This window comes from Aphelocoma coerulescens (genome assembly GCF_041296385.1).
Source record: "Aphelocoma coerulescens isolate FSJ_1873_10779 chromosome Z unlocalized genomic scaffold, UR_Acoe_1.0 ChrZ, whole genome shotgun sequence".
In the NCBI taxonomy this organism is placed as follows: domain Eukaryota; kingdom Metazoa; phylum Chordata; class Aves; order Passeriformes; family Corvidae; genus Aphelocoma; species Aphelocoma coerulescens.
Window position 1 is genome coordinate 11,936,129 of NW_027184085.1, and position 16,491 is coordinate 11,952,619.

Below are 16,491 nucleotides of genomic sequence, written 5' to 3' on the forward strand. Positions count from 1 at the left end.
GGAATTGGATTGTTCACAGGAGTTGTCTATGGAGTTGGAGAAGGCAGTGCGCAGCAAAGGCTGTACAATATTGTTTAGGACCCATGGAATAAGATTTGGAGAGGCACTGATACTGTGTTACCCAAGTTCCTCTAAAGTACCTGCAGAATACTCCCCCCAAAGCTGACGTACTTTAATTGGGTCAAGGAATTTGTCAAGTATTAAAACTGGAATAAAAGTAAAATGATAAATGTACAGTTATTGCTGTCCACAACATCTGGTTTTTTATTGGAAAATGAAGGAAGCAATGACCTTACACATTAAATGTAATAAGGAACATCTTACTCCATCTTCCAGAGTTTGCACCTTTACAAAATGATGAGTGGGTGTGCCATGCACTCCCAGACGCATCAGGAGGAAAACAGAAGTGTATTTTGGAGAGGGTGATGACTGGATTTCTTATCCCCATGATAAAAATAATTACTGTAATTAGAAACATCTCAAATGTCTGCAGACTTTTAGTAGTGCTCTAATTACAGTGTATCCTTGTAGGCAGGGTAAACAGTTTTAACTCTGAAACTTCTTCCCCAACTGTTTCTCTCACTTTCTAAAAATTACCAATTTTGGTATGACTTTCCCAGGTGAAAGAAGAACATATGCCTGCCTCTCCATCTGATAACCAGTTAATTCAGTCAGGGTTTTTTTGATAATGGCAAAATAGGTGTGCAGTTAATACAAATCACCACTGTAGAACTGAACTGTACATTTACAAAAGAGATTAGACCGTGTCCTTTGTTGAACACTGCATCTGTCAGAACACTCTTATGATACTGAACAAGCATGTAATCGTCACACTATGATTTTATTTTCCAGGGTAGATTAGTGCCCAGTCTGGGTTGCAAGTATTAGGGGTTGTGTGTGCCTCTCATGTAAGGAAACAAATTAAGTCTATTTTGCAGTGGCTCTTTCCACGTGTCTCTGTAAAGCAGTATGAAATACTTCCACAGCAAAGTCGACATCTCTTTTAGTAATGCACATAGGAGGCTTAATTCTGAATGTCTGAGGAGAGAGAACAAAGAGAAAAATAAATGCTCAAATCATATGGAAAGAATATGGTTTAAAGCAGCATATCTGGGTCAGCACTCCCCTTCTGCCCCAAAAAAGTGTGGAAAAAAGGAGAACAGCAGTGCAGGCACTGAGGCTTATGATAAATGCACTCTGAAGTGGAGCAATTTTGAACTTGACTGCACTGAATTACATCTGACTCACGACCCCCTCTTGATAACCTAACTGCCGCCACAAAAGACCTAAGTAGAGTAGGTCATGTCTGCAGCTCTGTTACTGCAGACAGAGACAGAGGAAAATCTCAGATGGATTTGTACGAAGAAAGAACAGACAGATGTATTTTCCTTTCTTGCAGCTCTACTACAGGGAAAAGTAGTATCTGCTGAGAATGGCAGGCTCTTGCATTGTGTCAGCTGATTTGCTGTTTTATTATAAGCTGTTTTTAAAGGCTTTTAAGGGAATGCATTATGAAGGAATCACTAAATACTATCGTGTAGTTAGGGTGCTATAGCTGGAAAGCATGTTGATCAGGAAGGGATGTATATACAGCTACACTTGTCAAGAGCATGGGCTCTTAAATCTGAATGTTTGATGTATGTTTACAAGAGTATTTATCTTCCATAAGAATCTTAAATTTCAGATTTTTTCTATTATCACATCACAGGGGTTAATACAGCGAGACTGGAATAATGGTCTTTCCCACCCACAGCCCCTGCTGAAGCAAACACTCACAGATAAACGGCCTTCTCATCAGGCAGAATGAGATTTTACTGCACTGAGCTGCAGCTTGTTACCTGCCTCCTGGTCTGTGATTTGGGGAAGAACTGATGAGGTGACAGACGCACTGCAGTGTCTGATTTATTTTAGCTACCCTCCATCCATCTCACATGGAAGCTGCCTCCTCTGTGTCAGAGGGCTTCACTGACCTGGCCAGCCCTGAGGCAATTCTCTGCCATTACCTGAGTGCTGTCGGGAGCTGGTGCAGTGTTCTGGAGTACATCCTCAGCTGTGGGCTGATGGCCTTCACATCCAATTTTCTCTTTTGTGCTGAACTTGCTATCAACATCCTTTTCTTTTCTTTTCTTTTTTTTTTTTTTAATTACCATAGAATTAGAACATTACCAGCTCCCCAAACTCAAAGAACTACTAGTTTTGTACTGATGTATATCAGGTGATAACCTAAACTGTGCAAAGACTTGGTCCTGAGTATTGCTGAGTTCTTCTAATTTACAGAAACTGTAGTACCCTGGTTTTCTAGGGGAAGTTGTCCCTCTGAAGGAAAACTCCAAGCTTTGAGCTTGTTCAGAATATTTGAAAAGAATCAAATAGTTCCTTGAAAAAAATAAGCAACATTAAACAGAGATAGTTCCTAAGAATATACATTTTCTAGTTTATTTACTAAACTGAATCAATTTAACTTGAGGGAAATGAGGATAGAAAATAAGGATAGAAAATAAGCTTTATTTATAACCAGAGGTTCAGTACCTGACTGTAGAGCCCTCCTCTGCCGATCAGAACCCCCATGTCTTTACAGTCCTCCCAGATCTGATTGATTTCTTCAGCTGGAAGAGGGCGTCGACTGTCCTAAGGAAAGGAAATATTAAACTTCGCTTAGATATTCTAAATTAATTCTGTGACAAAGATGTATATTCCAGTCTCTCCAATAAATCCCACCTCTAGTTGAAAATGTTAGCTGCATAACTTATCTGCTCTCACGAGTCTGTGCAGTTAAGGTGCGTGTCACTGTTTACTCAAAGCTTGTGAAACAGCTGAATGATGGAATGTTCCGGCTCATTTTTAGCCAGATCCATGTTTTCCCACTTCACTGTCTGCTTTTTAGCAGGAAATACTTCTATTATTTCAACTGAAATAAAATGTGGTAAAACTTTCAATGGCAATGTAAATTGAAAAGAATGAAAAAGTCACTAACCTTATCTGTCACCATTTCTACTCCAATCATAAGTCCCTTGCCACGGACATCTCCAACAATCTCAAATTTATCCCGTAGTTTAGCCAACTCCAGCAGCATGTATGTTCCCACATCCTCACTGTTTTTTTGTAGACCGTCTTCTTCAATAGCCTGGTTAAAATGAAGTGCCATGACAGTGTTGCAGGAAAAGCTTTCAATACATTCTGTTAATCCCCATTGAACTTGACACTATATTTATCTCACTTCCTTACTATGTTCCTTCACTACCTCAGTGGTCACATTCTCCTTCTCTTAAAATCCTCTTAATGGCATCAGAATACAATCATACATAATACTTCGATGTTTCTGTGGCACTCTTCACATTTTACTTATTACTTATATTTAATCCAGTAATTCCTGCTCACGTGGACTTGTAACTGGAAAATACCTGACCAGAAGGACTATTTTCAAAATCTTACCAAAATATTCTAATTCTTTCTTAGTATCATGAGAATAATATTATTAGACAAGGCTTATCTATGTGTACTAGGAAAGGAACAACTTGAGTGCTTTAATTATATTTATCAACAACATGTTTTTTAATAGCAATCTTTTCTTCATTCTTTACTCTGTCCTCCTTAATCAAAGTTTTTATTTGCAAGCACATACTGGCAACTACACACAAACCATTAGATGACAACATCTGCTTTTAGAAAAATCACATTTAAAAATTAATTACAGAAGATAAAGTTGTTTCTACTTTTTTTTCTTTCAACTCCATTTTATTCTTCCTGAATCTAACAATCTCCTTGGAATTATTTCAGAGCCAGGCTCCAAGTTACTTCAGAGTTGAAAAACCCCAAAACATGGGTTCCTTATACAATCATGCATCTTATTAGTCGCTTAAACCCTCCAAACCACTCAGGAAAGTAACATGAATAGAAACACTGTCTGCTGTAATGAAGTGAGCTTCAGGAATTAATAGTCTGTACGTAATCAATTAAAGACAATTAAATAGTGACCTGATACCCACTGACTGATTTTCTACTGGATAATAAGCGAAATATATTGCAAATTTTTCTATTTTCTTTTTCATGAGGGATTTTTTTCCCAAAAGGAATTTTGACCTTAGGTATTTTAACTGTCTGGTCATTAAGGGTTTTTAAGCATAAGGCAAAAGCTGTTGAGTTAAAAAATTTTGTTAAGCATGTGTGCCAGAAAATAGGTTTGCTTTAGCTGTGGATTTGTGTACCACTATGAAAGGATTAGCTAATTCTTTTGAGAAAGTACTCTCCTACAATTTTATTAACAAAGTAAAGAACCTAAGAGAGATAAAGATGATTCTGAAATCATAAGTAGAGGGCTCCTGCTCTTTCTTGAGATTTGAAAATTTTTGCAATTAAACTAATCAGGATTCTTTCCTGTGCATAGGGCACACTGGCCATGCATGTATACTTGCATATGTTTATGCACTTTATTTAATTATTTTAAAAATTGCCCACACAGACATTTATACATGCATTTTTCATCTTTTGATACTAATAACTTGTGGTATAGATAAATTTATGTTATGTTCTCCCTACGTCAAGAACTGCAGCTCCAACTACACAGGCCAAAGGGTTTCCTCCAAACGTATTAAAGTGAAGGTTTTGAGCCAAGGAATTTGCAATCTCTAAAAGAAAAAGAACAACACTGGTTATTCCATCAGTTCATAGAATCACAGAATCATAGAATCACAGAATGGTTTGTGTTGGAATGGACCTTAAAAATCATCCAGTTCCAACCCTCCTGCCATGAGAAGGCACACCTCCCACCAGACCAGGTTGTTCAAAGCCCCATCCAGCGTGGCCTTGCACACTTCCAGGGATGGGGCATCCACAGCTTCTCTGGGCAACCTGTGCCAATGTCTTACCACCCTCACAGGGAAGAATTTTTTCCTAATGTCTAATCTAAACCTAATCTCTTTCAGTTTAAAGCCATTCCTCCTTGTCCTGTTACTCCATGCTCTAGTAAGAAGTACTTCTCCATTTTTCTTACACTGGAAGGCCACAATAGGTCACCCCAAAACCTTCTCTTCTCCAGGCTGAACAATCCCAATTCTCTCAGCCTTTCCTCATAGCAGAGGTACTCCACCCTTCTGATCATCTTGGTGGCCTCGTCTGCCTTGTTTCGTAACTGTACTTAATTGCTTTAACATTTGTTACTGTAACAACAATTACATTTGCTGTGGTTCGGCTCTGATTCTACTGGAGAAAACACAGCAAGATTTCCTGAAAGCAGTCTGTGCAAAATATGAATATTTCCAAAAACTATAGTGTCTAGCAGATGCCAAAACACAGCTTTTTTTAAAAGGCATGCTTCTAACATATGCTGTTACCTGACAGCTACAGATCTTCCTCACAAGATTGAACCAGCCATTTGTAGGAATCAAGCAGCTGGGTAACATCCTGCCCTATTTACTCACAGTATGTTTATCAGTAAAACAGTGACTTCAGTGAGGATTTCCAGGCTCTTTTACCCATTCTACTAACTCACAAGTTCATTCCTGCTTCAGTTATGCAACTAACCCTATTTAAATACAGCTTGGTACTGATATAGCACAACATGTGGTGAAACAAGTGATGTAATGAGGATCCAATTCATCTGTCAAAAGGTAGATTGAAATAAAGTTTATAAGTAACACTCAGCTTTTTAACCCAGATTTCTCAGTAAATAGTTATTTTGTATTATAGTTTGCAATTACTCTGTTTTACATCATAGCAGAACAGAACATTTATACCTTTTGTTGTAACAACAGATGCCATTGGGAAGCCATTACCAATTCCTTTTGCCAAAGTAACGATGTCAGGGACTACACCATGTGTTTGAAATCCCCAGAAATGGCTACCTGTCCGTCCAAATCCTGTCTGTACCTTTCAAAGGCAAAATTCAGAGAAATAACCATCACTTTCTCACACTTTGTGATATAGTTTCTTTTCTTGTCTTTCTATTGTTACTGATTTGCATTAAAGAGCAACTACCTCTGAAGTCAACTTGTATTAGGATCCTTATTCAAATGGCTCTGCACAAAATGCTATTTATTGTAATTGGGCTTTTTTTTCATGTGATAACGTCATCATGTCAGGCCTGGTGAGATCCACAAATAAGATGCAGCTTCCATTTCAAAGTGGAGAGGAAATGTAAAGGCATTTGAAGCATTTGATACTATTTTAATATTGTTTTAGCTAAGAAAATTCAATTTCTAAAACTTCTTTGCAGAGGTACAGCAATCAACTCTTCTATATTTTACTTATGTCAACAGTACTCATAAAAGGAAGGGTTATTTTGACAAATTTCCATCACAAGTATCATTTGTTGCACATTTGTGCAAATTTACTGCTCCCAGAAGGTAAGGACTGAAGTCTGCTACAAATACTACCTCTGCCCAAAATGAGAATAAAGGCAGTAAAAACTGGGAGGCTCCTATGCTTGGAAAAATGCAGTTTAACACCTTGTTAAAATTAAGCTATGAATTGCATAGCATTTCACTTAGATTATTTCCAGGCTTCACTTGGATTCTTTTATGGTAACTTTCAGAGGTACCCCACTCTAGAATTCTTACGTAAAAAGATCTGACTCACTTCATCTGAAATGCAAAGGCCCCCTCTTTCCCGTATCAGCTGATATGCTTCCTTTAAGAAATTTCTTGGGTACTGAACAGCTCCATTAACACCCTGCCAAGAGAAACACAATGTCTTCAAGGAACAAACAAGGAAACAGGAGTTCTCCTTGGGGAAAAAAACTTAGCAGCCCTCAGGTAACAGCAAGGCTGCTATTTTAAGCTTCTGGCTCCAGCAACGAAACTGCTTCAAAAAGCTCCTGCTCAGGTCACACATTCCCATTCCACAGTGCTGCCTGCTGTCCCTTTAGTTGTGCTGGCATGAATGCTTATGAGGCCATGATCACTGTAAGACCAAGTCAATTAACAATAAAGTGCCAAAACAAGGACCTTGAAAATCTACACACAGCGAAACCCAGAAACTCTGTTTCCTGGTGGAGTTGACCAGAGAATTCACATTCCTTCTTTGGTTTATTTGTTTAGAACATTGCCTCCTCAACCTCTTTTCACCTTGTCAGTTTGCATTTGGATTGGAAATTCAATTCTACCCTGCAGCTGGACCAGAACAGCTTTTTAGACTCAAGTACATAACTGCTTAGAAAACAGCAAAACCAGAGAACCGCTCCAGTTTTCCTTGTCGTCACAGTTCTCACATTTTTTTTTTGCCTGGGATAAATTCTCCATTTTTCCTGTTGAAGAACCACATATCCAGCAATTGTGAACATAGGGTGAAACATTAGGAGAAAGAATCCTGTGGCCATCAGCTGCTGGACAGCTGTTAAAAGTAGAGCGGACAACAAGACTAAAAGAGGGGGAAGGGGGTTGAGTTAAAAGTTTACAGAAATAGTAATGAAAATTGAAAGGAGATAATAGAAACCAAAGTATAGCATCTATCATACTCACTATTTAAATGAAGAAAAAATGTGTATGTTTAATCATGATTCTGTGTTTAATTTCACGAGAAAAATTCTAGCTCCATTGAAGTCAGTGATAAAAGCCGAAATTTTAGGGCAGTGTATCCAATCTTTCAAACATTTAAGGTGTTTAAAGCATTAAAAAATCATAGTAAAAATCAGCAAAAGTCTATGTTCAGGTTGTAGCTAAAGAATATCAGATTTGAGTAATCACACTATTTGTGCTATCACAACTGAGAAACAGCAAACTACCTACTTGAATTGGTTCAGCAATAAATCCAGCTACTGTCTTGGGCACTGAGGTATTCAGAGTATCTTTGAATTGTTCAATGTACTGGTCTTTTGCATGACATGCACCTGTTTACAGAGGAAACAGTTTGAAGGGACTTTACTTAATATGACACAAAACCAGCTTCAAAACATGAAATTACACATCTAAGCAACAAGTGTTATGCGACTACATGGTAAATATCACCTCTCAAATGAACAGAAGGCTAAACATTAAAGGAAAGAGTCTCTTCTCTTAAATGACATGTACTCTATGGTTAGTGCAGGTAGGAGGATTCTGGATAATACAGCTGCATAACAGTCTGTTCTTAAATAAAGAACAGAGCAATCAGCATGGCCAGTGCTCCCATTCACTAGGGAAGGCAAAGCTAAAACCAAAACATTCTGTTATGTGTATATATGAATTAAAATACTGAAAAGTGCTTGTTGAAACAGTAGAAAAACTGATTGGAATTGTTAGATGCAGAGCAGTAGAGGAGATTTCACACTGTGTTGTGTATGGAAGACTTCTGCCTATTGCTGGCTGCAGGTTGTCCTTACTATTTGCCTTATTCCAATATAAAAGCTGGAAAGCTGCCAAACTTCAGAAACAGCAGAAAACACCATAAACACTTCTATTCTTCCACATGTGCTGAAGTGAGTTCCACAGCTTCCAGAGTTGATAATGACAAATACTGGAAACAAAGACTGAGATTTCAAAAGGAAATCTGAGAATGTGGTGTCACCTGTCCCAAATTTTTCGCATTGGGATGCAGGATCGTGAGATTATCTGCAATATTTTCTTTGGTTGCCCTTGCAAAACCTAACCAGACATCTGCTTGTCTTGAGGAGGTAGCTAGAACCTAGTTTCATAGCCCTCAATATTTTGTAATCTGAAAGCCAAAATTTTGTTATGGACCAACCTTCAGTACAGCTGCATTTTCGAACAGTTTGCACTGGAGAATCTCTACAATGGCTGCCTCCCCATGGACCACGAAAAACATCTGGTAACATTGTCTGTCAAACATAAGAGAAATAGCTACAGATTTGATGACACCTTTCTAAGAGATCTTTTGATCTAATGACTAATGGCAAAACAAAAAACCCCATCTCTTAGAATCAAGAGGCAAATACAGTTCAAGGAACTTTTCTGAAGAACACTTGGGAATAACACCAAATTTCCCCCTCACAAATTGGTGCAACAAAGACAGTTTTGGGACCGACAAGTTTAGACTATTCCAGCAATAGTCATTTAACTGATGTTTTGTCTTCTCTTGTTCTTTAACTTAATCAGCATATTGGCTAGGAAAGAGTAATGCCAGCATCTTAAGAGTTGCTGGTAGCATTTCAGTACTCTGAAGTATGAAAAAATCTGCAAAATAGAGGGCGGCAGGCAGATCTAATAGAGACAGCTGCGGCTTTCCAATCCGTGCTGCTCCTGGAATACCACATGACTTCAGGCCACTCATTGAGACAGGCTGGGAAGTTGCTGTAAATGAGCCTTCCTATGGTTAATACTGGGGCCAAGCTGTCACCTGTAATTATTGGGTCAGCAATGCCAGCTTCTAGACAGAAGGTTACTCCTATCTGCCTAAGGGCCGGGACACGACATATTGCCATTTAACCTCAGTGGATTTCCTTAACAGATATGTCTCCCGTCTTGCTGAAATAGGATTCCTATTCATTACAGTGAATGATCTGCTCCAGACCATCTGAAAGCAGCTTTGCACAGATCTGCCAAACCAAACTTCAAAAAAGGGGTTCAGAACATTATTTTGCTCCTTACACAGACTCCCATGCAAGCATCAAGCATGACTAAAGAACTGCAAATCATGACCACTCGCATTATGGCTGTCCCACCTCAAAATTTTAACTAAGGAATTGAACTATACATAGAAGAAAAGGGAATTCTGGCTCTTGTTGAACTTACGCAGCAGAAACAGCTACACTGCAGTTTTGATTAGTGGCCATAAAGCACTTGAGGGCAGAAAACATAGCAATTGCTGAAATATTCAAATAAGCTGTTAGTTACCCAGAATGTTAATAAAAAACTAAAAGCAAAAATCTCACAGCTGTACAGCCAAAGCCATTGGCAACACCATGCTTGTAAGGAGTCAGAGATGTCAAACCCAACGTGTAAGGGCTGCTTCCGTGGTATCCTCCTCTGTTCAAACAAAGCAGATCAACATCATTCATTTCCAAGAAGTGTCTGGAGCAATATCAGTTCTGAGAAGGCAGGCTTCTGAGCTACAAATTGTTGGGAAAAATGTGCATTGTTGCACTGAAACTAAGAAGATTCCTACTACCATTTTTTTTGCTCTGCCTTTTGACTCCGACTGCAATTTCAAATATTAAAATTGTGAAGAAACGCTTGCAAGGAGATGAGTACAATGATTGGAACCAACAGCAATTCAGACAGCGCCTCGTGAAGATCTGCTGTAGCACCTGATCCCTACAGAGAAAACATTTCTGTCCTTTTAATCTTGGAAACAGCTGCTGTCTCTAACATGCTGTCAATCATTAAACTAAATGGTAGTTTGCTGTCAGTTTTATACACAAATCAAAACTGGTTAGTGAGAATACACAAGCAAGGTAGGTACCCAATGTTCCGTTGAACACAGTAACAGAAAAATACAGCTCTTCATTAACACGGCCTTTTATTCTAAGATCTGAGGCTCCCTGGGCTGTGCAGTAAAGTGAGCTGTGGTGCACTGGTGTTTACAGTGTACTGGTGTTTAGCCCAGCTCCATCCCTGGAATTAAGCCAGAAGTGCTGTTTGTGTACCTGTGCAGTGAATGTAGTTCAGAGCTCTGACAGAAAAACAAAGCAAAGCAAACAAAAACCAGCTCCCAGCCACAGCAGTTCCCTGCTGAGGTTCACTGCACCGCTGTTCCAGAGGTACCATTGCACCCCTCACAAAGGGGCACTGCAGAAGGGAAACAAAGGAAGAACGTAGCAGTTACTCGATCTTGCTCTGGCCATGAACAAAAGTCTACGAAAGCACACTCTGAACATAGCTGTCAGACCATTTTCTAGGTAACACAAGCAAAAATTGCAGGTTGCATTTTTACTGCAAACTAGTCCTAGCATACTGTATCAAAACTTCAGCTCCTGGTTGTCAAATAAAGTAATTTTATACCATTCTCCTCTGCAGACCTGGGGTGAAAGAGTTCTCTGTCTTTCCTTGGTTTAAGCATGTAGAGAGTGATCACACACACAGAGGAGTTTTATAAAGCTCTGTTGGCATTACCTGAGAGAGATTATGTCAAAGTTATGGGTGTGCAGCCTTGCCATGAACATAGCTAAATCATTGGCTTCTGACCCGCTGTTGGTGAGATAAACCACCTGTGGGAGAACACTTGGCATCAATACAGCACAAAAACATCACTTTCTTCAGCATCAGACCATGTCCCTTAATAACATAATAAGCTATAACCTAGCACTGCCACTGGGTGACCTCACCACAGTAAAATTAGTGTTGGCCTTACACTATGAATGAGAACAAAGATTCAACTGATGTGCTCTGGGAGAGTACAGAAAAATCTCAAAGGGTTTCAGTTTACAGGTTTTCATAAGATGGAATTCTGATTGAAATAAATTGAAGTGTTGGGTCAAACCTAAGCATTCAATTTTAATTTTTTTTTTTTTTTACTCTCATTCCATCTTAAGGATTGCAGCAGATTTGTACTCTTCTGCTACATCAATTTCATTTTATCACCAATTTATTTTACCTGAAAACAAAAATTATTTTTCTTACTGTTTTGCTGCATATGAAACATGACAATTATGTGGTTTATTTAATTAAATGTCAGTAAAGTTCACTACACAAAATACTGTCAAACACTTCTCACTGTGAATTTTCATGAGATCAAGAAAATTAAGGCTGGATACATATAAGAATGGTAAACATCTACTTATTTCTTTCAGTAATTTTTAAGCTGGCAATGCCTCTTCACAGTGTTGGGGGAGAAAACAAACAGAACAGGAATTGGGGATATTGTTCTTGTCTACAGCCAGGACTAAAGAAAAGGCCCTGAGGGCCCTCATGCTCTTTAACTGACAGTCTGTATTCCCCATACAGATTTTCTCTCTAGACATATCATGGCTCTCAATTATTTAATAAATACTTCTTATGAACAGACACCCTCTTCACCAGCCCCAGCTCCAGTCAGAAGCAATTTACCTTCAGTGGATCTGGAAAAAGAGAAGTTAGCTTTTCAGCATACTCGTGGATTGCTGGGTACATGTAGATATTGGTGGTATGCCACAGGCGAGCCAGCTGCTTCTGGGTAGCCATAGTTACCTTCCTGTGTGTAGCAAAGGAGAGACAAAGGGACTGAATTCCACACTCATACATGCACATACCTCTGTGCTATTGATTCTGCAAATGCAGATGCTGCACCGTGTGCCAGATGGACCGAATTAATGAATTCCTCAAAATGCAGCAGAAATTGAACCTACTGTGATACATGACAATTCAGTGAATTATATTCTGGTTTTAGGCCCACAGTGCTGCAGATTAATGAAGAGCAAAACAAACACAGGTGTCTCTTCCTGTATTTTATACCATAAATCAGAAAGCAACACACTTACGGGTGACAGTGTCCAACACTGACAGTGACAATCCCAGCAAAGAGATCAAGGTATCTTCGTCCTTCATAATCAAACAACCACTGCATGTGTCCCTGGTGCAGCAGCAATGGCTTCTTATAATACATTCTCAGTGAAGGAGCAATATTTTGTTCACGGATCTTCTGCATACGTTCATACGGATAGGACTGAGCGGAATAAAACAGTCAGTATCCATCTGTGCCTTCCAAAGATCCAGACTCATGGAGTTGTAGTGGAGCACACAGACTACACAGCTGCCTGCAGGACTGAGATGGTAACAAATTCTGGCACATAGAAGGCTGTTCTACAAACCTCTGAAATTCAGCTTTTTGAAATAAGGCTGCTGTTCTGCACATACCTCTTTCTAAAATGTTTTCAAATTAACAACGTAGAAATTACAGATTTGTCACGGTACATCTACAATTTATATCCCGGTTGTAGCAGTTGGGTTGTGCCCGAAGAAGCAAATATTATGATCTTATTTATTAGATGAGCCTATCACTCAAACCCAGTAATGCAGTTTTATTTAAAGTCAGTGTAGCATCCATGACTTACTTCATATTTTTCAGGTACAAAATCACAAGGAGGCATTTTTGCTTCTGTGAAGACAGAACTTTTCCATTTCTGCTGCCTAAAGGCAACTACAAAAGAGTAAGAGAATTATCACTTAGCTAAGTACACATCTACAAGATTTGTTCAATAAGCTTGTTCAGAGAACACACAACCTACAGCTGCAGAAAGTTTTGGAGGGATTGGTTTTTTGGTCTGAGAAGTTTTCTTTGGGGAAAAATAAGTAACAGGCAGAATATATGTAATTTTTTAAAAAAGACGTTTATGTCCCATCCATTAAAACTCAAGTTTTCAGTCTCACATGGACTTCTATTTTGACAGAAGAGGAATTTTTATTTTAAAAATAAAAACTGTTTCTAATACAAGTTCTTCTCTGGAAGCAGTGGGTGAATGCTCTACAGTCGGGAGCCCAGGGTGACTGCAGCACAGGCAGTGCCCCCAGGAGTGCGGCAGAGGCCCAGCAGACCCGAACGAGGTGGGCGAAGCAGGGTTCACTGAGAATGCCTCGCATAAACAGAGCTGAGTCAGGAACAGGGGCCACCCAGGGCACTCAGGCTGGAGCAGTAGCGGATGGGGCCAGAGCCAGGGCTGGACACAAGGTTACAGTGGAAGTCCAAGGTCCATCCAGGAGACAGAGCCAGGGCTGGACTGGGGCAAGGCTCGGACTGAAGGTTCAGGCTAGAGATGAACCAGAGCTCCTGGGCAGGGGGTACAGCCCTGGGGGAGGCTTCTCAAGGGACACAAGCTCTGCTTAGGGCCCTGACAACTCCAGCTGCTGTCTTGGGAACATCACACCATCCTGCCTTTCATTTAACTGCAGATTCAATTCAGTAGGTATCAGAAGGAGATACCTGATTGCCCAGAGAGGCTGTGGAGTCTCCCTCACTGGAGACATTCAAGATCCGTCTGGACACAATCCTGTGCCGTGTGCTCTGGGATGGCCCTGCTTGAGCAGGGAGGTTGGACCTACTGTGGGCTCCTCCAACGTGACACATTCTGTGACTCCGTGATTCCGCTAAGAGTTATTTGAAAACACTCTCTTTCTGTACCTACAACACTGTCTGCTGAGAGTTACACATTTGTTTTTAGAAGTCTAGGGTTTTAACCAATTTCTAAAACACATGTGAAATGCAAATGACTGAAGAACAAAGTTTCCTGGAATTAATTACATACAATGTCACTTCCCTCACAACCACTTACAGCACTAATGAATCAAGAATCTACAAGATTCCAGTCTCAAAAAACTAGTTGAAAACCCATCAGTTAGGGAAGTTCTGCCCCTGGAACTCTTTCCAAGGGATTTGCAGCTACACCGAAAGGGCTTCTACCCCGCACTGCTCCGCGCACAGGCACGGCGCTGCCATCCATCCCAAATCTGCACGGAGCGGGTGCAGGGACCCCTGCGGGTCTCGGCCAGCCCAGCTCCGGCACACCCGCCGTACCGCGCCGCTCCCCGCCGCTCCCTCACCGCTGCCGAGCCTCCGCAGCCGCCTCGCCATGTCCGCCCGTCCCGGGAAGCGGCACCGCCCCGGGAAGCGGCACCGCCCCGACACGTGCGCTGAGAGCCGGCCGGACACACCGTGCTGTCCCCGGAGTCATCCCGTGCTGTGCCTGGTGTCATCCCGTGCTGTGCCCGGTGTCATCCCGTGCTGTGCCCCTGCTCTCATCCCGTGCTGTGCCCGGTGTCATCCCGTGCTGTGCCCCTGCTCTCAATCCCGTGCTGTGCCCGGTGTCATCCCGTGCTGTGCCCCTGCTCTCATCCCGTGCTGTGCCCCTGGTGTCATCGCATGCTGTCCCCTTAATGTCACCCTGCCCTATCCCATCCCGAGTCTTCTGACACGGTTTAACTGGAAGCCCTTCAGACGGCCCTCGACGGGCTGGAGAGATGGGCAGAGAAGAATTGTCTGAAATTTTACAGGGGCAAATGCAGGGTCCTGCACCTGGGGAAGAACAACCCTGGGTACCAGCACAGGCTGGGGGCCAACCTGCTGGAAAGCAGCTCTGTGGAGAAGGACCTGGGGGTCCTGGTGGACAACAAACTGGCCATGAGCCAGCAGTGCCCCTGTGGCCAGGAAGGCCAATGGAATCCTGGGATGCATTAGGAAGAGCAATGCCAGCAGTCAAGGGAGGTGATCCTGCTCCTCTGCTCAGCCCAAGTGAGGTCTCACCTGGAGTCTCTGCTCAGTTCTGGTCTCTGCAGTACAAGAGAGATTATGGAGGTCCTGGAGTGGGTCCAGCAGAGAACTACAAAGGTGATGAAGGGACGGGAGCAACTCTCTTACAAGGAAAGTCTGAGAGAATTGATTCTGTTCAGCCTCAAGAAGGAATAACTGAGAGGGGACCTCACTGATATCTGTCAGTGTTTGCAGGGAGGGGTCAGAGGATGGACCAGGCTCTGCTCAGTGGTGCCAAGCAATAGGACAGGAGACAACAGGCAGAAACCGATGCACAGGGAACTCCACCTGAATATGAGAAAAAACTTCTTTACTATGTGTGTGACTGTGAAGTGGAAGAGAATTCCCTCTGTCTTCCTCATCGAAGATATTAGAGAACTGTCTGGATGCAATCCTGTGCTGTGTGCTCTGGGATGACGCTGCTTGAGCAGGCAGATTGGGCCACATGACCCTCTGTGGGCCCTTCCAACCTGACCCAGTGTATGATTCTGTGAATTCTATTATGTTAAATACATCTGGGTGGATGAGGAAAAACTGAGACATGCTGAGAGAAATTGATGAGCCATTTCTTCTGTTTTTTTGTTTTTGTTTTGTCAGTGAAGAGGTGTAGCACAACCTCCTACAGGGGTGGGAGAAGTGGGAAGCTCTATGGCCTTCTTCCATTACCTGCCAGCAGTCAAGCCCCAGGCAGCCACTCACTCAATCTCCCACGAGCAGGACTGGGGAGAGGAAGGGACGGGTAAAAGTGGGAAAACAGGAGGGTTGAGATAAAGAGAGTTTAACAGGAAAAGCAAAAGTGGCACACACAAGCAAAGCGAAAAGAATTAATTCTCCACTTCCCATGGGCAGGCGGGAGTGGAGAGCAGGGCCCATCACGTGTAACAGTGACTTGGGAAGACAAACACCATCATTCCAAATGTCCTGTCTTTACTCAGTACTGTATATACTGAGCATGATGCCACATGGTCTGGAATATCCCTTCGGTCAGCTGGGGTCATCTATCCCAGCCCTGTCTCCTCCCAGCCTCCCATGGATCCAAGACGGGGCCTTGGCTCCGTGTAAGCTCTGCTCAGCAACAACAAAAACATCTCTTTTATCATCACTGTGTTAAGCACAAATCCAAAACACACCCCCATACCAGCTACTGTGGAGAAAATTAACTCTGCCCTTGCCAAAACCGACACATCCTTGTAGTACTTAAGAATGACAAAGGCTCAGCAGCTGGAACAGTAACTCGCACACGCTGTAACGAGACACAGTTGCCAATGAGAGGTATTTCACAGTGCTTTTGATGACCCTGTCTGCTCCTAAGGAGGAAGGCTGACTGCACGTAGTGCGAGAGACTGCCCCAGTTTTGCAGGAAAACTGCCCAGTGTTGGTGTATAGGGTCAGAGATTTGTACCT

The 16,491-nt window shown here is 41.8% G+C and overlaps 1 protein-coding gene across 2 annotated transcripts; it reads right to left on the bottom strand.

The window, feature by feature from the left end:
• Positions 1-822: 822 nt before the first annotated feature.
• AGXT2 (alanine--glyoxylate aminotransferase 2) lies at positions 823-14,458 on the bottom strand. Of its 2 annotated transcripts, XM_069000771.1 has the most exons (14): positions 14,382-14,458; positions 12,899-12,984; positions 12,326-12,510; positions 11,916-12,039; positions 10,983-11,077; positions 9,803-9,896; positions 8,656-8,749; positions 7,722-7,822; positions 6,574-6,666; positions 5,733-5,865; positions 4,537-4,625; positions 2,975-3,124; positions 2,530-2,628; positions 823-1,038 (listed from the first exon to the last, which is right to left on the bottom strand). In XM_069000771.1, exons 1-14 carry the CDS (start codon positions 14,410-14,412, stop codon positions 928-930), a joined length of 1,485 nt encoding a protein of 494 aa, XP_068856872.1. In that variant the 5' UTR covers positions 14,413-14,458; the 3' UTR covers positions 823-927. The 2 variants fall into 2 exon arrangements, with proteins under 2 accessions (XP_068856872.1, XP_068856873.1); XM_069000772.1 differs by lacking the exon at positions 14,382-14,458 and having other exon boundaries at positions 12,326-12,609; positions 12,899-12,970.
• Positions 14,459-16,491: the final 2,033 nt, after the last annotated feature.